Source organism: Linepithema humile, chromosome 5, assembly GCF_040581485.1.
Source record: "Linepithema humile isolate Giens D197 chromosome 5, Lhum_UNIL_v1.0, whole genome shotgun sequence".
In the NCBI taxonomy this organism is placed as follows: domain Eukaryota; kingdom Metazoa; phylum Arthropoda; class Insecta; order Hymenoptera; family Formicidae; genus Linepithema; species Linepithema humile.
The window spans coordinates 14,753,119-14,775,317 of record NC_090132.1 but is presented as its reverse complement, the minus strand read 5'-3'; the positions used below and the strand labels follow the sequence as shown (position 1 = coordinate 14,775,317).

The 22,199-nt window shown below is 37.0% G+C and overlaps 1 protein-coding gene and 1 long non-coding RNA gene across 15 annotated transcripts in view; one reads left to right on the top strand and one right to left on the bottom strand.

Annotated features, from left to right (window-relative positions):
* Positions 1 to 22,199, bottom strand: part of raskol (Ras GTPase-activating protein raskol) — a 270,162-nt gene that overhangs the window by 75,056 nt on the left and 172,907 nt on the right. For 6 of the 12 annotated variants that reach the window (XM_067355454.1, XM_012360327.2, XM_067355452.1 and 3 more), the window contains one exon: positions 569 to 631. The exons of 3 other annotated variants lie outside the window; for them this stretch is intronic. In XM_067355454.1, the coding sequence (XP_067211555.1) occupies positions 569 to 631 (63 nt within the window). Of the gene's footprint in view, positions 1 to 568; positions 632 to 5,441; positions 6,917 to 7,949; positions 8,086 to 22,199 lie in introns of those variants that run through there. 3 more of the 12 variants (XM_067355455.1, XM_012360332.2, XM_012360333.2) reach the window with 3 other exon arrangements.
* LOC137000012 (uncharacterized) overlaps positions 1 to 22,199 on the top strand; it is a 58,483-nt gene that overhangs the window by 14,059 nt on the left and 22,225 nt on the right. For all 3 annotated transcript variants that reach the window (XR_010890329.1, XR_010890328.1, XR_010890327.1), the window contains exon 2: positions 7,946 to 8,065. This is a non-coding gene — a long non-coding RNA (uncharacterized lncRNA). The remainder of the gene's footprint in view (positions 1 to 7,945; positions 8,066 to 22,199) is intronic.

The following is a 22,199-nucleotide window of genomic DNA, read 5'->3' as shown; positions in this document are numbered from 1 at the left end:
CGTTATTACTATCTACAAAAGTTTGTACTGGCCACAGACCTCGGAAAGTGACGCTTCTGCGGACACATTATCATGACATTTACTTAAATTAACATATTATCGCGCGTTCGTCCATTCAGGCGTTTATATTTAGAACATAGTCCTTCTTACAAGATGTCAAGGCAAAGTCGATGAAAGAATTTTTCTTAACCCAGCATTGCATATTTAAACTACCTACTATTGTAAATGGTAGACTGTTGTCACCTTATTCAATGAACGGTATTGTTCGTTGTAAAAATTATAGAGGCAATAAGTGTAGGCTGTATGTTAATGTCGATTTTACGCGACAAATAAAAAGATTGGAGTAGTGTTGATTGATTTGCTATATTAATCGCGACCAAGGCATTAAAAAAAAAGCGCAACGTCCGTCTTACTCTTGCATAACGCAATATTTTAACTCTTTCTAATTTTAACATATTTTCTAATCAGCTGCACACACTAATATTTTGTACGCAAGACAGGAAAAAGATAATCGCGAAAGAAAACGAGATCTGCCAAAAAAAAGGATGTGTTTTCGCTCGTCACTCACCTCGAACATGGCGGTCCCGTTCTAATCGAGCGGTTCTAGGTAAGGATCTGCTCTTAGACTCACCTGTAATAAAAAATAATTACATTCATATTATATAGACCGTTGCGCCAAAATGTTCAGAAAATCGAATTTTACAATATTGCAAATTCGCCGGCTATTAACAATAACTTTATCGTTAAAACCTTCACCATAATCCGCTTACATATTTTTAATTCTGAGAGAAATTTTATATTTTTTCCAAATATTTATATACATTTCATCTTTCTATAATAAATTCTGTTAATAATGATATTAATCAATGCTACAAAATATCAAAAGCCCTGAATGATGTTAAAAATGTAGCTTTTTCCTTTCGATCTAACGATTTCATTTCAATATAGCGACCCTATTTTCGAGAAGAGCCAAAGGCGTCAATTGCACGCATCCGCGATCACGGAACCAGAAATCTGCCGCGTTCTGCCGCGTCGGTTCTGTTATGCGGCTTCGTTTCGCGACTTTTTCGCGGGGACAGCTTTTTCATGGCGCGTCGCACGTCTGTAATGGACGCCCTAACCGTATCCGAGAGAACACGCTCCAATTCGCGCGAGTACCGGCTGCCCCGCTACGTCAAGTGCGACAACGAGTGGCAGACAGGTAAGATGTTACATCCGCGTGTGGACACTTTCGTCTAATTGCGCGCGCCAAGCAGTCATACTAATTACAAACTGCAACCCTTTTTCTTCCTTCTGCAATATCGAATGCTAAAAGAAGCCACTCGACCGGATTTCATTGAGTCTTATTTAAAGGCTTGACATTTATTTCGATCGACATGCAGTTAAAGGAAAATCCTTTTATGTGAAATAAAAGCAGAACCGTGCAATTAATATCTCTCCCTTTTTTTCAATATGCTTCCCAATTTTTCTAACATTTACGTGCCAATTCATCGCAATTAATGTCGCCGATTCACGCCGATCCATTGAGAGACGCAAAGAGAGTTTTCGAAAAGACTTTCTACTAAATGAATATATATTGCGAAATAATTATCACACACCGTGTATGCATGGGAACGCTACTACGGGCACCGAGCACCGTAAGACAGCGACTTCGACCATGAAGAGACAGCCAACGGGTTTTGTCTAACCGTGCTGTACCAGTCTCCGCTGAAGGAGATCTCTCGACTAATTGCAGGTTTCTCTCTCCCAGAGAGACTGCGGTAGGTCTTATGTGACGTGGAAATATGCGGAACACGCACAAATATTAGCGGCCTAGGAGACTGTCTAATGAAACCGCGAACGGTCGATCGAGTTACATCCTCAACTTCTGAGACAAATGCGTATTCATCTCAGCGCGACTAGTTCAATTCAATTCCAATAAGATACTTGAAAATGTGAAATCGACCGCTGCAATTCAACGGTGCGGAAAACCGTGAAAAAAACAAGGAAAATTGTTTTAGTACAACAAGAACGTAAAAATATGCGCTGTATTTCCAAGAGCGTCAGACAGGAGAGACTAATTGTAGAGTGCACTCTACAATTAGTGTAAATAATGTTTTGCATTTGCTAATCTTACCATGTACGCGACAATAATTATAAAGTAAATGATATGCATATAATAAATGGTAATTTATTATCTCGCGTCTGAAGAAGAGAAATTCAATGTAGTATCAATTTATGCAAATCAAACGATTCGAGAAAATCACTTTATTAAAACTTTATCGCGGTTACATCCTGTTTTTGTTAACACTTTCGAAAGTAACAGGATCAGTTTCATTGATTGTAAAAGGAAACGCGCTGGCATTTGAAGAAACGACGGACTGATGTTCTTTTTGCTTTCTCATGAATCGAACCGGATGATTGATCGCCCGACATCGATAGACATGTAACCGTCATCGAAACTAGATTTACAACGTTATTTAACATGTGAGCGAGAGAGATTTTATTCTGTCTGGAACGTCTGCGACTACTAATGGCCGCTAAGTGCGCGGAGGTTGAAGTAAGTCGTAAATTTATTTGCGCAAACGTAAATGAATTTACTCTTGAGACTTTTCGCGCGACTTTTTAACCATCCCAATCCCGCGTAACAAGTTTCTCTTGCGGCGAAAGTACAGACAAGCTAATCCATTTAGGAATGTTTTGTATTAATCTGCTCCTTATTCCAGTGTTAATTATGATTAATATCCAATTACATTCTGGATTTGTTACGAAAAACTCCAAGATAGCACATGAAAGTGCCAACTTTCTATGGAAATCAAAAGAGATAAGAAAAAGATATATTCAGAGCAATATTAAATGATAAAATCAGTAACACTAATCATTTCGTGATAATTATTTTGTAAAATATTATACATAAGTATAATATAAAAATCTCAACAAAATATAACGTGCCAGTAATTTATGTGCCAGAAATGAAGTTAACTCATGCAAGCTTAATCTTAATCGATTCAGCGGCTTGTTTTTTATACCTCATAAATAATCTACTAATAAATAAAAAATATTGCACGATAATATACAATCAAGTAGTTACAAAGAAATAAATGTTTACGTTTTTGTCACGTTCCAAGGGCGTAACGAATCGTTCGAAATATCGTCAGAATTTGCATTACGTAAATGATTACGAGAATTAGTCATCACGTTTCTAATTATGATGGTAATGATATATCTGAGTCAGCAATAATCGTCTCCTGCGCGCGATGGTCACAATATTTTTTAAAGCCAAATTAAAAGTGAAATGCTGATGCCGGTTCACTTCTAAAATGCTCAATTCTTTTTCGATCGGGATTGAATGTCGTAACTTCAGAAGAGGGGAAACGTATAGATTATAAAATTACACATGTCATGCAAGCCACGAAATACGATCGGTGAAGACCCGGCCGGCCTGGCATTGATATCTGCAATTTCGATTTCTCTTCAACGCGAATTCAAACACCACTTTACGATCATCATGACAAACGTCATGAGGCGTTTGCGCGCGCGTAAAAGCGAAACGCGAAGGCGCTTGTGTAACGTCTTTTACGGTGGTTACTCGCGTAATTGTTGTTCACGCCAAGAGAAGCGCGCTTGCAGGATCATAGAACATATTTTCCTCTGACAAGTAATTATCGGATATTAGCGACACACGCACACAAACACAAACACACACATACACACACACACACACACACACACACACAACTTGCTCGAATAATTAACATCAGGATTCGATCAATATTGCTACCTTATACAACTTTCTTATAATTTTTAAAAATAGTACATTGTATTTTATTCTGATTTTTAGCACAATTTCTATAAACTTTTATGCCTATAACTTTCATATTTTTAAAAAATTTAAAAGTTGTTAGAAGAACTAAGTTAAATTAAAAAAAATTGATTTGCTACACAAAGATTTTCTTATATCAATATTATTAGTAAACAAATATTTCTATATTAAAAATTTATTTTTCGCAAAAAATTCTATTAAAATGCTAATATAAAGTTTTTCTGCTCGAATTTATTGACATTTTTTCACGCAGCAGTATATCTAGCTATAAAATTGTAACGAGTAAAGCAGGGATTGCGGAAAATACTGCAAACGATGCCTGTATAAAGCCACTATTATTTTTCACTGTATAATACTTGTTTCACGAGGTAACATTTTTGTGAAAATTATATTTTAATGGTGCTTGACGTTGCTAAAACGCAACATCTCGGAAATCATATAATAACGTTGAATACGCTCGGAACACTCCCTCGGTTCAGTCGTTTGAATTTTAATGCAGCAATTTCGCAGAGGCGGAATTACGATTAATTTAAATACATGTGTTTTTGTATTTTGCCTTTCATTCATACTGGCAATTATATCTGTTAATAACATAATATTTAAAATAAATACACCGCGAAAAAGTGCTATCGCAAATTGTAATAGAGTACACACATCACAATGCATTATCCGACTTTTTGCTGTATTGTGCGTAAAATCATCAGTCGACGCAGCATGCAAACAAAGCAAGATATTATAATATTAACATTTAGCGAGGAAGGAAACAATCCGCGATATAAATTACCTGACAGAAAATTAACGCGATTTTGCACCTCAATATGTTGCGACGCGGAATAACGGGAGAGCAATATTTTTATTTTAACATATATGTGTGTACACATGCTGCTTCTCTGTTTAAATCAAAATCAATTAAATCGCATTTCGTTACGAGAAAATCGCCGAAAATCAGGCTTCTCTCATTGTAAATCGGCGGAAGTAACTTATCGATATGGGATTCGTCGACATCAAACGACATCAACGTATGTTTCAGGGACTTTCGTGGGATCATTCTGAGAAAGACGACGCACCAGATTGAGTTCGATACTCCAGAAGAGGCACCGCGCAAAACACACATATCGCGCGTGTAACGGATCGCCTTTTTCCACCGCGACACGACACTCAACTTGGTAACAGTATCGAACTGCTTCCCCAAGCTGACGAATCCAAATATCAAAGGAAGAAACAGAAAAATATTTGCAAAGAAGTCGGTAAAAATGTAAAAATACATAACTGAAAAATATAAAAAATTATTTTTTACCTGTTTTTTGCATACGCAATAAAAATATTTGTCATAAGAGAGAAACAATAGGAAATTTTAAACACACAAAAATAGAAATTTTGATTATACGTAAGTAATAAACAATAAAAAAATAGAAATTGAATGCAAACAATAAAAAAAAAAAATAAAAAAATAAACGAACATTGTCGAATTGATTCTTTCACAACATGCTTGTGCGGAAATTTTTAACGTAAACGTGATTAAAAACGTAATGAGAAATATTGAAAAATATTAGGTGTATTAAATTCGATATTATCTAAATTGGAAACTATACTAAATTATTTTAATCGTTACACAATTAAAAATAGGAATGAGACATACGTCTGTGGGAGTTTCCAGTATCTTGTGGCACGTAACGGATCCTCATATTGACAACTTGAATTATCTCATAACACGTCGAGTAGTCTGCAAGCGGTTATTAGATCATCCATCTAGGAATCATGCGACTAAAGAGTGTCTATATTCGTTTTTGTGTCATCCTTCACTTAAGTCATGTATTGCTCTCTCATTCTAACATATTTCCATTGTTGTTGCTTCATGAAGCATTAGTCACGTCGAGGAGGGACATCGGTAACGGAAAATCGATAAGAAGGATATTAACAATATCTTAGAGTTTCTTCGCAGAATTTTCACAATTTCCGGCAGCGTGTAGGATGTAAATTACTCGACGGCCGAAGAACTTTCGCCTCGCGAACCCTTGATTTTCCATCGACTCGCTGACGGAGGAATATCTTTCTTGGCATTAACGATCGCGTAAACGCCGGCTTCGATTCTCACGGATGATAACGGATTCCATAGAAAGTCTTCCTGTTCACTCGAGATCGATAGCACCCGATGAACAACGTGGTAAAGTGTTCGGTTATTTTGCAATTCTTCGACTGACTTGCTACACGAAGTGGCGTCTATTATGTACTCTGCAATAAGCCGACGGCGAAACAACGGCAGGTGAAACATCTTTTACAACTTGTAGACATTGCGTGAACATGCGTCGTAAACATTGGCAAATCGCGAGAATATTATCGCGTATGCTGCCGACACGAATCACTTCATCTATTATAGATAGTACGTTTATTCAAATTGATAACCACACAGTCGCTCAGCACGCTGTCCTCTTGCGTTTATTATATCAGACATATATAATTAATTATGGATTGCAGATGAAGAAAATAGCTATATCATTTTTGGCAGATCAAAATGACTCTTTGTTCTTAAAAACAATGTCCTTTGTGCGATAATATCTCTGGTAAGAAATTATTAATACTCATAAATTATAAAACTTATTGTCAAAAGTGCGAATTTAACAATGGCACATTTAGAATTTAGAACATCCAGTAATCGATAAATCACCAATAGATCCATAGAGAAAATACAACACTAAAGTGCCATCTGTTTGACAACTATTGTTCCCAAGAATCGACAGCTAGGGACAGTCGATCCATTCAGCTCGGACACACAATCATAAATATTGACGAATATTCTGAACGTGCGTAACGATTCCGCGATCAATCACTTCGGAACATCGAGAAACGTCTGTACACGCGATGGAAATGAATAATGCGAAAAATTAGTTTGCTTCATTCACTATTCACACATGTCTGTCTTCACAAATAATTTATTCGTCCACGGCGAATATCTTCGACAGTAATTATCGGCTGTGGTATCGCGTGGAGGATCGACGGGTCGAGACACCGGATCGATTCACGGAGAGTCCTCACAGTCGGTTAGAGACAGTGAACACGATACTGTCGGGAATGGACTGCCGCGAACGGAGGCAGTGTATGAAAGTAAATATTAACGCGGTCTTCCTCGCTTACGCGCGCCAGCCGCTGTGGTGTGTGATCGTGATTGTGAGTATCAATACGAGCATGCCTCTCTCGTAAATAGTAAGTCACGTGGGTGCGCCACACACTTTCCACGCGCGCGTGTGCGAGAGAATGCGTGTCATCTGTTCAGTATCAACTACGATATTTCTGTACGCGCGACTTTTACGACGAGGACTGCGTTAACCGCCAACGTCCCGCTGTCTCGTCGAAAATAGTTCATCTGAAGTTTCTTTCTCCAACATTTCGTTCCGCAGAAATCGAGTTTTGTGAATTTAGTAACGTTTCCAAATCATATTCATCTGCATTTCGTTTGAGGAAAGAATATATTTTACATCTGGATATGCATTAAAGATATAAAATAAGTCACAGTATCTTTAAAAAAAGAGAAAATAGGATAATAAAAATTCTTTGTTAATTTTTTCATACTAGGATTGTATAAAATCTGCTAACCAAAATACTTAAAAGTTTCAGATAAATAATTACAATAATTTTACTTTTATAAATCTCACAATTCAAGTATGAAAAATAGAACAATCGAATAATTCGACAATGTGGAAAGAAACGCAAGACAATGCGAGCAATTAAAACTGTTCGGTAATCGTTCCGTAATTCGAATTCTCTTTCATATCGCGAGGCGTCGACTATCGGAAAAGGCAAGTATGACTTTAACGAGCGTAGGCACGCGATATTGCGCAGGGCTCACCTACGTACTTTATTAATTACGCACGTTATTATCCTACGCGCCCTGCATCTGTTCTGCACCATAAAAAGAATTGTTGGAAGCAAGAAAACCTTCCATTACATCTCAATATTATTGTATACAATAATTAGCGTAATCTGAAAATAAATAAATGTACGTGGCGTTATCTAAAAACCTTGATAAACATCCATCGTTATATCTGCTAAGACATCTTCCGCTCGCGCTAATAAACGTTAACGATATTGCGATTACAGTATTGCCGATCCACTCGCGAATGTGTAACATGCAACGTTGTATTCTAGGTACCTGATTCAAGATCGTCGTTATCGGCTCCGCGAAGGCAGGAGTGAAAACTGCGGGAGAGCCGACGACCGCCGGGTGAGGTGCCCTCCGTCGAGACGCCCTGCATCCTTGATAGTTGCGTAAGTTGGCCGGTGTCGTTGAGATTTTTCCCTCTTCTCGCTCAAGTAGGGCCGAGGTGAGACGAGCGGAAACGCGCCGTCATGTCGCCTTATTCTCGACGCGAACGGGAGCCGAATAATTAAGCACTAATTAACCGCTAATGCGCGCACACATCACGCGTATCGCGCGTTTACGTGTAGGTGTAGGTCGCAGGCAACCTGTTCGCTATGCGTTTCCTCCTCGCTCTAGTTCACCTGGAAGGAGAATCAAGTGGTTCGTCGATACCACGCAGATCGACACACGCAAATGCAGCAAACGTTCTCCAAAATAACCCATGATCCAAGTTTACGGGAAGTTGAATTGAAGTAAAATTGACGAAATGGCAATTGCAGCATTAGCAATGCGATACGATGCAAGCGATATATGTGATTTAATAATATTACTTATATGCTTGTTATTAATATATCCCAATATAATGATCGAAAATATTAAAATGAATTTCGGTTGCGCGGACCATGTTTTTATCGTATGTATAGCATAGTCCGTGGACGATATTTTTCATATGAAATATCAATATTGTACCCAATAGTGACGGCAAAAATTTTTTATTGCGAGTTAAATTCGTGTTAGAATGAAGCGATAGATATAAATTGAATATAAATAACTTTTTACCGTTATATAATCAGCGGCGATTTTCTAGCGCTGCAAAATTTACCGTCGATTTTGCCGACGTCGCGGACTGCTCGTTTTGTTCCCGTTCGTCCTCGGGAACCTTGCAACGAACAAGCTATTGTTCACCGGATTTAATCTCTCTCTACACCACCAAAGTGGTATTAATCAACTTGAAAAATATCACGTTGCCTAGTCTGCAGCAACGGCGACCCAACATTTTCATTAGCCGCGTCGTGCGCGAGTTGATAGCTCCGCCGAGTACGATGACGCGAAAGTCTAAACGAGACTTTTCCTATTTCGCGCGTTTCAGAAAAATATCTCCGGCCGTCCTGACGACGACTCATAAATCACCATCTGGTCGTGCACAATTTACAGCCTGTCTGGCATCGCATTATTGCATAATGATGCAAAACTCTCGATTGATGAAAGCGCTTTCGCGTCGATGCATAGTTAATGGTCCTAATTTGCGAAACTCACACTTCGCACGAAACATAGATAATGTCGCATACGTTGTAGCCGCGTATTTAGCGGACGCGCGTTATATCACGACCATTTATGGATTTGGTTGCTCACATTACTCACGACGGACGTGCAATAATTTCACATTTAACTCTAAAAGCTGCGTTACGTAATCGAGCTTTTACTCGACAATATTAATCATCCTCAAGCGAAATAACTGACCAAATATTGAATTTTAATGCAAGACTCTCTCTCTCTCTCTATTTCATTAGCTATATAAAATCATTTATATAGCCAATTATACTTATATCTCTTATTTCACACACACACATATATAATATTTGTTAATTTGGATCGTATATCTGATTACTTTCATTCAACTCTGGAATATTATCAGATTTTTATTGCCTGGATCAATAGATTCATAAAGTATGTACAGCCTCCAGTAAAGGAACCGAGTAACTGTATTTAGGAGCACATCCTCCGTACGCCCAGGTTTGCTCGCCCGGCTATTTTGCAAGTGTTAACGCGATTGGCCGATGCATAATTCATACCGGGCGCGTGGGCGCATCTCCATGCGTGTAAGCGCGCGTGGGTGTAGTTTGATTTTTAAGTAGAACGTTGCAGACGTGTAATTAAAAATATGTGTGTATGCGCATGTGTGTCGAAAGGGAGGGCAACGTTTCAATTTCGATCGAGCGCCGATCGCTATAAATGCGAATCGCAGCCTCGAACGATATCCCGCCCAAACGCGATTAATTACGCAGCCTGCGAGCGATCGATTGACTTTTAATTTGTCGGCAAGCATAATTGACGAGATGCATTGATTGAGAAGATCGACGAGGATCTAGTTATCGCGAGAACATTCACATCTGTACTTTATTGCTGTAAGAATTTGATCGTCGTCACACAGATATTGCTAAAATTGCTTCTTTAGATGGGCACACGTGTAATTTATCTCTATTTAATTAACACGTCTGATTATACGCGCGTGTTCGATTTTTCTTCATATATCTCAATGTATCGAGAGTGCTATGAGTTACGAAGCAGAACTCAAGCGTAATTGCAGCGATTGCGATTAAAAATAGAACCCCTCGTTCTCTTTAAATTCTCTTCATCCGAAATAAACAGAATATTCAGTGCACTTATTTAATCTTGACACAGATATTCTACCTGTTTTTTTTTCTCTCCTCGATTGCGCGAATTCTAAGAATTCATCCGTGAATCTGCGAATCTATCGCGCGAGTTGTTCGCACTTGAATAAATTTAACTGTGAAGCGTGAAGGATCCTGTGATTATGAGAGCTCGATATAACGCCGCGAATATGATATTCGTTATAACCACCTGTTGCTCGTAAACTATAATTTTCGTGGCACGATCGTACAGCACCGCAGGAAGCGGATGTCTAAAGACACGGATCCGTTTCTACGGATCGGCGGTCCTTCATTTCGCGCGGCTAATTAATGATCCGAATGGTCCACGGTGAATTAAATATTAATCAGACGCGATGGCTCGAGAACCGTCGTAATAATGAACGGTATCATGAGAATAATCGCATGCCCTGGAAAATCATAATCAGGAAAACATGCGTAATTTACGACGTATTAATGCAGAAAGAATATCGGACCGTAAAGAGACTGTTGAAAATATTTTCTCTCTCATGTTTTCCTTTAGATTATCTATGAGCGATAGCGCCAAATTTGTTTTACAGAGAAAAATATATTACATGTTATTCCAGTAGCAGAAAATATAAAATTAACGTAAAAAGTATTATCCACTAAATAATACATTTAAATCAATAGTCGAAGAGCTAAGAAAATCCATGATTAATAATAAGAAGCTGTGTCGGAATGTTTATTAATAACCGCAAAACACGTGCGCGTGCAATTTGTAAAAAGCTCATTAATAACTCTCTTTGTTGAGCGCAACCACATAATGATCATTAGCGTGGCTCATTAGAACTGCGATCGCTATTTAGCCGAGAAGATTTACGAACTTCGGACAAGGAACGTCAATGATAAATAAACCGCGCAATTCTGTCTCTGAATAGCATTAAAGTTTCGTGCGAGTATTCGTCGCGAGCTTTCATTTTCGTCGATAGTTTCATTGTTAAAATGCCGCGGAGTGCAGGATAAATTTCGTGGAACTAATTAACGCCAGCCTGTCTGCGTTCGTTACCCTCGGTAATTCAGAGCGGATCGACACGAGAGCTAATTGTACTAATTGCGTACATTTACGACGATTTATGGCGTGACGTAAATGTAGTTATAGCCTCGAAACAAAAGCTTTGTGTGTTCACAAAAAAAAAACTCAATATTATCTGATAAAAACTCCATTTTGTTTTAATTACTTTTCATATTAAGAACGAAACTGTTAAATTGTATTTCTTTCTTCCACTTACGAATAAGTTATGACACACCGCAAACAAAACAGGTTTTCGAATTACGTGAAGAAATATAGATAAAATGACAAGAGTGCGTATCTATATATAAGCTGTTAAGGATTGCGCTTAACTGTGATCATTATATTTTACGATCGTGCGGGAGATAGACTTTTCTCTCGCGGAATGACTTTCGACCAATGAATGATGTCCCTCGATATGAGCCATGATTTTACAGTTCGTTCCACAGTAATCAACAGTTTTATCGCGATGCAGCTCTCGCATAGGCTTGTCTGGTTTTCCGGTAGCAGCGTATTATCGTAAAGATGTTGCAATATATCTGTGATTTCATAAAGCAACAATGTACCGTCGTGTTAATTAGAGAAACATGAGACGCGACAACATAACCTCACTTTTTCCATGATGTAACGATTCGATGTTTTATTATCGATCTTGTCACTGTTCGCGATCTATTGAAATATTTTGCTGCTTCGTTATCCCCGCACGCAGTATATGTTTATAACAAAAAATATCAAAAAATACTAAAAACTACTAAAAAATACTTAAAAAATACTAAAAAATGCTAAAAAAAATACTAAAAAATATATTGGCTGTATGCTTAGAAAAATTTCTAAATTTCAGCACGTGCAAACAGGCATTTGTTTTTCAAGTTTTACAAGAAAAAAAAGAGGATATAATCATATTCTCATCTAGATGCAAGACTTAATAATATGATTCGTGAAAGCCTATGCGCTTTCTGCGCTTTGCACAGAGGGTGAACGTTCGCGATATCTTTTCGAGCTCATCTTTTTGGTTGCTCGTCAAAAGCCTCTCGTTGGTCAGCGCGTCTTAGATCTCCTCTATTTTAAGCTTTGCCGTATCTCGAACGAAACGTTGGCATAAGTATGCCGGCGTCGCGCAGGAACTTTTAAGAGTTCTCTAAGCAACCTCAAATCCGCTCTTACAGCGCAAAGTTTCGCCGGGCTTTATCGTATCCGAGCCTGTTTAATCGGATTACGTCGATGCCATTGATCAACTTTCTAGGAACCATTTTTCTCTTGCTCGCCGATGCAAAAACGATCTGACAAGCTGCTACGAGATCTCGATAATAAAGCGGCGGATGGAGCTGCCATCAAAAGAGTGCGACGATGTTTTATACGTCCGCGAACTCACGAAAACGATAACGATCCGTGAAAGCTGTATAACGCGCAAAGAAAGACGATACGCATATAAGCATGAGAAAGCTGTGCGTGAAGTTTATGAGGAGTTAGATGAAAATCTTTCATCTACGCGCATCTTCTCGTCTTGCCTTCGTCGATCAAAGTTTGCTATTCCAAGAATTTCTTGGCAAACTTTCGAGCTTCGAAGCGAGATGTCTGACCGATAGTCACGTATAATTGTGAACAAGTTGTACACATCATGACTTTCAAATCCATCTGCGTGATATTTATGGAATAATTGTAGCATTGTACCGATTCTAGAAAAAATACAAATTATTTAATACTCCGATTTCCCATACTATGTCCACTAATGTCAATTTCATAAATTCACAGTTTTGAAATACTTCGTTAATAATAAAACATTATATTTTTTTAGAAAAAAGAATTAAATTATAAAATAAAAATATATATAGGCTCGTATTAACAAATCAATTACAAATATAACGATGAGGATATCGAGCCAACGCCAGATATATGTGCTTTAACAATCTTCTTTATTTGATATGTAAATCAAACTTTCGTTCAAGATTTGATCATCTTTAGTGTGTTCAGTCAAAAATAAAAAAACTTGTCCAAATACTAATTATGATTAAGGTCGAAACTATGAGATTGTAGGTCCATTGTGTTAGATGTTGGTATGAGAAGTTAACCATTTGGCAAACAGCGGACTACTGTGACACATCCTCATCGTTATATTTGTAATTGATTAAATTATAAAGTATATTTCTTTAATTTCATTTAGCTTTTAATTAAACCAAAATTAATTAATGTAATTTCACATTAGCCTAATAAAATATTTTGCGTCGGTAAATTGATGTATAATTTTAAACCATTCTAATAAGAAAAACGGTGCACTTTGAAGCCCCTCTGCAATAAATTATTCAAGCGATAATAATTGGCAAGCGATCAACACGCCCTGGCCAACCGGTGTTTCATGTTGCGTGGTGATATATTTTTAACTTTTTACAAAGTGCATCCGTGCAAAGACCTTCAACTTGCGGACTGCGACAACAAAGAATATCGTAGGAGAAATATTTGCTAAATTTGAGAGCTCCGTTAGAAAGTACTTGAGAAACGCCGTTGAAGCGGCAGCTGGAGAAGCATTGTTAGTTTGCCTAAATTGACTCCGATGAATTTAATTGAATAAATTATTATCATAATGGTGGAATAGCTAATTTACCGAGAAGTCACGCGAGTCAACGCTTTATGCAATGTTAGAGATGTATATTTTTTTCAACGGAACAACATATTATCAATGTCCTTTTGTTCGATCGTACAAATACAGAAGAATGTCGGCGATTTTCCTAGTGCTCTTCCGACAGCGACCACGTCATATGAAACTCTATTCTCTAAAGCAATAACATTTACGACCGGAACGGTTTCTCGGAATGCATTCCGCTATTGTACCCGCGCGGATTCAACTCACATTGTGTGTGAGTAAAACTTCGGCATGTGAGAATTGTCGCGGATCGCAGACGTACAGTCTGCAGGTTGCAGACGAAGTAATAAAACTCGAACCATAAGTCGTTTCCGCGGGGGATCAATGTAAACGCCATCGTATCCTACCACTAGACACGCTCTATTCCGCATTACTGAGGAATCTGAAATTTACAACGATAAAGAAATACGCACCGCGCGACTGCTCGCCGCATCTGGAAGAAATTTATTCCCGCTTTCGCGCTCGCACGTGCGCTCGCGAAACGTTTCTCCGATACGTTTCTTCTCACTGTGATATATCTAACGACAGTCAGATCATCTTAACGTGAGCACTTTGCGAAACGAATTCTTTTAAGTAATCGCGCCCCAATGCTTAGATATACGACACACTTCCGGTAAAAACTCGGCCGTGCGCGCCGTGTACGTGATTTATCGCAACTCACCGCCAAACTTATCGTTGACCGGGTAAGGGCTGAGAGAGTTTTCTTGCTTTTAAAAATTACGATCGCGATTTATGTCCTCTACAGATATAGTTCCGCAAATTTATGAGCATATGTAAGCGGCGATGTGCGAAAGAACCAACACAACACAAAAATATTTTCTTCGGCGAAGAAAGAAGTTTGCGTCGTAAATTTCTGTGCAAAATTGCAGGAAAATGCTTTCAAAAATCTTGTTTCGCGAATTTTGCAGAAACACTCAAAATTATCGTACTGTGGAAATAGAAAAATATTTCTAACTTATGCGCGTGATCAATAAAAACGTGGTGGTATAATTTCGATTGAACCTCCAACTTAATCTCTTAAGCAAATTCTAACATTTTACAAATGTAATAAAAGGCTAATAGTTTTAGCTATAAAGTTTTTAGTTTTTCAGCTATAAACACTTAGCCATCTTTAAAAACATTTATACTCGTGATAATTAACATCATTTCTTACTAGATAAAACGCTATAATATTTCCGGCATAAATTTTTTTCTTATTAAATACTATATAAAAACCATGACAGGTTCAGTTACATAAGAACCGCGTACTATAATTTCGTAATGCGAGAGCCATCAGCCGATACAATCGAAAGTGAAGTGTCGACAAAGTCGTATGCTCGCTTAGCAATTAAGCAAGATATGTAATAAGGTTCGATGACATCGAGTTTACGCTCGTGCAACCTGTTCGCTGTATTCGATTAATGAACTGCCTGCGCGTTACCTTTTAAGTTCGCGCAATTGAATTTATTATGCACACTCACCACTCCTCTATTAAATTAGAAGGCATTTTCTCTTAATGTAATAAGAAAGTTTATTCAAAATTCAATTTAATCTCATTTAACAAAAGCCTTGTAATCTTTGCGAAAGTATTAAAACATTTCTCCTGTCACTTAAATATTTTTCAAGAAAATTTGTAAATATATCGTGTCAAAATAATGCATTTAATTTTTTATTTTATTATTGATATATATATATATTTCTTTCAAGTCTGTTCGCGCAAGTTGAGTATATTTATTAAATAATAATCGGCGGTGGTTTTTAAATGTACAGTGAAGCGTGTTCTATTATGCTTTATTGCAAAATTTACCACTTATCGCACAGAACATAAAATATTTAAGATAAGATTTATACTTTAGAGATTACGCGGGCCGTGAATTGAAAAGATAGTATTTAGTAGCAAAAGTTCAACGACCCGGCTCAGCTCATTGTCATACATAAAATCTCGGTCATGTAGACTCGATCATGTAGCATGTAGCGCATTACATAGTAGTCGAACAAAAGGAAGAAAATAAGAAGCGATTCTATTTTTGCATCATAAAATATAAGTCTGCTATTAAATGATGGATTAAGATAAAAAATAAGTTATTTTAATAGTTAAAAAGAACGTAATTAATTGATTTTGTCGAAGATAATATTTAAATACAAAATCATGTTAATACGCTTTTAATAATGAATTTCGCATTTAAAAAGCAATTACTCGATTGTAAATAGTAATCATTTTCACATGTTTGCGTGCTGCGCGTTTAGAGTTCGCGATTAAACGCGAAAGAACATTGTGTGGGCGCCCATTCCGAGACTAAAACACTCAAACTTCCTGAAAACTTTTCGCTGTTATTGAGAAAATTAATCTCCGTAGTAGATGATAAACAACGTTGCACATCTGTAAGTAAGTTCGTAACAACTTCCGTCGCCTGTCCGACTGTATTTGTTGATTTCCCTTTTGGAGACATCGCCACATTTTCCGCGAACTTGGTTAAACACCTATAACTATTTATCATTTGACTTATGATTTATGATTTCTTGATAGTTAAACAAGCCAAATTTGATACCAACATATAATGCGAGACTTTGTACTTCTAAACACAATTTGGTAATAATTTAATCAATCATTTCTAAGAATTGAAATCATAATCTCTTTCCCAAACTTGAGAATATAATATATCATGTCTTAAGTAATTAAAATTCTTTAAAAAGAGACTTATTATGAATAGGGTCGGCTTTATTATTTTATATTATGTGAAAAATAATGTCTGACTAACAATAAGTAATATTAGTGTCACAATTTTGAAGATCGGGTACATCGATTGTAAAAGGCGAGAAAAACAATGACGTTTATCGTCTCTCAATGCATCTATCGTACACGATGTCTCGATAATTTCACATGTCATGAGTCAAAGACCTGTGATCTTGAAGAAACGAGGAGATCGAAGATGCTACGAAATGTAGGTCGCATCAGTCATGGTCTCTGAACAAGGTTTATTATGTTAAAGCGTAAACTGGCCAAGGAAAACTCATGAAAATTCATGGATATAAGCGCGAGTCGGTAATCTAATCTTCTAAGTATCTCATCACGTCGCAGCAATTTGAAACGCTGCTGACGTCACCCGCTCTTTTGCCAAACCGTCAAACCTGTGCACTTTTATTATTTAATTATTATTATCGTTATTAAAGCAATTATTTAATAATAAATTAATGCACATACAGATATAAACTTATAATGAAAAGAAAGCTATTGACCTCAACGCACTCTTATTTGCTTTACCGTAAATCGCATCGCAGTATGTTTCTAATTAATTGCTGATTTAATTCGTAGTAAGATAGATGTGCAGTTAGCGTGCTGATGCTATATATCGCGCTTCAACTTTTATGAGAAAGTTTGAAATGAACACGATACCAGTAATTCGATGCTTCTCGGTAAGTTCGTTGTAAAAACTGCGACACACGACAAATCCGTTAGGTCGACCCGTTTCCGTGACATGTGCCGCGATACACGGTAGGCGTGCTATATGCGCGTTTCACGAGAGGAAAAATGGTGTCAAGCCACCAAGAAGTTTCTGCGGCAATGCTTTTACGTCATCGAATGCAAAAGCGACATCGGAGGCGCGAGATGGAGAGAGACTTATGGCCGTAACGCCCGAAGAACTTGAAGTTCGCCCAAGAACTTCGCTGCACCACCTCCGCATTTACGTGCGACGTGTACGACACCGTCCCCCCTCCCCCCCCGTCTTTCTCGCATTTATTTCCATTCATTTTCATTTGTCGTCGCTATTCGCCAAGGCGAGAAGAGCGGAAAGTCGAGGAACAATGGCGTGGCGAGAGAATTAACGATCGAATTGGGTCATCTTCGTCGCTGAGCAAAGGATTTTTATATGAAAATTTCACGAGCATGAAAAGAGGATTGGCTGCGAAAGACGCAGCGGTTGATATAATAAATATGCGCAAGAAGTCGTTTAAAAAAGCACGCTAACTGACGGTAGAAACTGGCCACGAATTATTTTTATTTCTACATTATGTATATTGCCAATGGAGCAGCCAAGGTGTGTTTTTTCAACTCAATATTAGCTTTTAATTAGTTCGACATTATCATTGATATATGATAGATGGGAACGAATGTTTTATTCGTTTGCGCTTGATCGTGTGATTTCAGTTATCAGAATGATTAATTCCAAGATAGTAATAAGAGAGAAATGTGAACATTTCATAACATTTAATAAGCTGATTTGACGTTTAAATGAATGGATTTAATTAGGTTAAACCAACCTTGTTACGAGTCTTTTCAAGACTATATATTTGCATGTCCTATTTATAAAATTGTACTGCGTTAAATAAAACCGCAAGGTGAAAACCTGCAAAAATAATCCGTTGGCGACACATTTCTACTCCAATTGGCAGCGCGAGGGTTGATAATACGACATATCCGATAACTGACAATGAAGGGAAACACAACTTTCTCAGAGAAAGCATAACGAGGATTATAGATTTCCGATTAACTCGTTTTGCTCATTGAAACTCTGGACATTGAAATTTCACAATTTCCTAAGAAAAAAAAAAAAAGTAAATAAAATGAAGAAAAAAATTATCCGATAAAAGAAGGCTTGTGTATTTAAAAAATCTGCTTTGCAATGTACCGTGAAAACGGTATCTATTTCGTCGACAGAACCGGAAAGATCCCCCTTTTGTTAAGCGATATGCACACCGGAAGTTACGATGCGGCTACCTGCCCGCACATTGCTTCCTGCGTCGCATGATGTTCCGCTATTTCGTCGTCCCTTATTGCATTCTTTCATTTTTCTTACTTTATTTCATATAGAATTTTTAATCCAACGCATGGACAAAAAAAATTCTGTCATAATACATTTATATATTTTATGCGCATTATCGGATATTTAGAATCGTTTTCTCTCGTTATCTCTCTTTTAAACAATTAGATATGCTTTTTACATGCTTATTAAATTCCGCCATATTATTCACTTTTTCTATTACGTAAATGTGTAAAAAGACATCGCAAAAATAAATTTTGCTATATTAACATACCTATTTGATGTATAGTTTGGACAAAAGCGTTCATTCTTTTGAAAATCTCTCTGTAAGATGATTCGTGCAGCTATTCTATGCACGTAAAAAAAAGACGCGAAAAAAATTCAGACGTCAAAGGACCCACACAATGACCCTTTGTCGGACGTTACATGTAACTATTCGCGCTCTATCTTTTATAGTAAAAGTACTATGGTCGACGGACGAAAATAGTGCGGAACCGCAATCGATCGATCGTTCGTGTTCCGCCTCGGCGGTCGCCTTTTCTGTGGAAAAATTAAAAAAAAATCCACATTCGCTATGTACTCGCTAGGACGATCCTTAAGCAAGGTCCACTTTCTAAACGCGTACGTACGCGCGCACACCCGTAAAGAAACGCCCGAACACACCACGACAAAGAAGACCTACGATGTTTCTTCTAGCGAGTATCAAGCTAAGAGAGTTTATAACTGTCGACACTCCTACAGCGAAAGAAAAACATGGCAGGAAAAAGTGGGCGCAAGCATGGAGAGCGTGCAGCAAACATGCGACTGTAATATGCGAGACTAAAATAAAAGTGTTTTGCGCGAATACGAGAAAAGCATCTGAAAAATCGTAAACAGTTCCAAATAATCTCAAGAATTTAAGTTTTGTCTCGTTATTTCAATCGCTTAAATATTATTTAAGTTTATCTCTGACGCTTTAGAATCCAAGTCTGAATATAATTTAGGCTTGGATCTAATTGTTGCATTTAATTCCATATTAATAGACTTCAATACCAAGAAATTATTTTTTTGTAATAATTAAAAAAATTTTGACTTTTTGACATAATGTCTAGGGACGCACTATTCTGTACGACGACAGATTACTGTATAATGTATAAATTAACGAATCTGTCCTCGGACAAAAGCACATTGTCACAAAGTTATAGTCAGCCTTGAGGTAATTCACATTCGCTTATTGGGCCATTTGTTCAATTGTACTACTAAATTCAATTCCAACCCGATTTCAATGAAACTACTAATTGTCGGTGACTCGATTAGTTGACAATGGAGTTCCTGCAGCCGCGCAAAGTTTCGAAGGCGGGTGCCGCATGTATAGAAAGAAATGTTTCAAAGCAAAGATAGAAAGCAATATAAAATAAAAACAAAAAATAAAAGACAATAGTGATTCTGTTAAAACTGGTATTTGTATAGTAAAAATATAAAATAATTAAAAAATATACGATTGAACATCATAATATCATCAAAATATCATTTTTCTGCAACACTTATTCTGAACATCTAAAGGTAAATGAGCTTTCGAGGTTGTAACGTAAAATTACCGAGGATTCTATACATATATTATGAAGTTGCGAAATTTACAATCCAGTTATCACGAGGAGAATGCGGCATTCGTAAGCTGCTTAAACCGAGTGCTTTCGCGAAACAGAAGAGCCTTTAAAGCCACCCTTGTGTTCTTTCTTCGTGTTTTCGCACGGAAGTACTTTACGCAGCGGCATTGCAAATTCATAGCAACTAAAATCCGTGTAGTTTAAAGTCCCGCGAAAATGAGACTGCCAAGTGGGTAATGTGACGACGTAAAAAAATGAACGTTCTAGTAGTTAATTAAACTGTTTCATTTTTCTGTGAAGTAATTATAGTTTATTAAAATTTAAATTGTATTTAAAAAAATGAAATTTTATATATATTATCTTTTTCAATACAAATAATATTAATAAACTATAATTACTTCACAGAAAAATAAAACAGTAATGTGACGACGTAAAAAAATGAACGTTCTAGTAATTAATTAAACTGTTTCATTTTTCTGTGAAGTAATTATAGTTTATTAAAATTTAAATTGTATTTAAAAAAATGAAATTTTATATATATTATCTTTTTCAATACAAATAATATTAATAAACTATAATTACTTCACAGAAAAATAAAACAGTAATGTGACGACGTAAAAAAATGAACGTTCTAGTAGTTAATTAAACTGTTTCATTTTTCTGTGAAGTAATTATAGTTTATTAAAATTTAAATTGTACTTAAAAAAATAAAATTTTATATATATTATCTTTTTCAATACAAATAATATTAATTTTAGAGCTTTATGTTTTCTATTTAAAAATAATTTTTGACAATATTGGAGTTTGAATTTTATAATATCTAAATATAGAAGATCAATAAAAATCATTTGTCAAGTAAAAAACAACAAAATAAAATTGTGATACTATCGTCAGCAATCGCGCGCGGGTTTCATCGCACAAATATGTTGAGTTTTATCATTACCGCTTTATCGACATTCGCAGAAAGTAATCATATATAAAATCTGCATTTAATAAAAAACACAACAGTAAAATGCTATCCATCAAATGTGCACGTTGCGTTCGTTGTCCCCATTTTTTCTATTAAAAGAAATTGAATGAAAAATCACGAACAAATGCATTATTGTATTACACTGCAATAATAATTTTTGACGTGATATTATTGTAATGGTCACGCGCGAATGATGAATTAATTGTCATATCGATGAACGTGAAGTGCGGAAAAAATCATTTCATAAGTTGTATAAAATACCTAACTTTGTGCGAAGTAAAGTATTCTCATTTAAAAATCCACCCGAAACAACTACAAAAGAGTTAGACGAAAACAAACGTAGTTTATTGCCGGCGGCGAACGGCGGGAATTGAGCACAATTCCACAAGCTTCGAAGCGCGTACGTGCAACGGTGTAGCTCGTAACTCGTTATCTGCATTAATTGAGAACATAATCAATCATAAACCCCGAGCGAAAACACGGGCGGCGTCCGTAATGGCGGAGGCAACGAATGATTGACGCGGTAATATTTCGCGGACTCGCGTGTAATTGTTAGACAGAGGCTTTTTCGATTCCATTTATCATCGTCATCATCGTCGTCGTCATCGTCATCGTTGTCATCGCCGTCATTGGCGTGTAGTACCTGCGGGATGCAATTTCCGGACTCTCGCGATTACATATGCTAACGCGATAGCGCACGCAGCCTGACGCGGTTAACGACTCGTTCGTAATTGGCCGGGCTCGTCAGGACGATAATGCGAAAGCAAGTTTTAACGGGGTAAGTGGATCATGGGTCTCGTGGATAGAATCATTAACAATTAACTGTGTCACCAGTATCGCTGTCGTTAACGCGCGCGTCATCTCTCTTCGTCCAGCACTCTTTCTACTATACGGTATTAGGTTTAAACA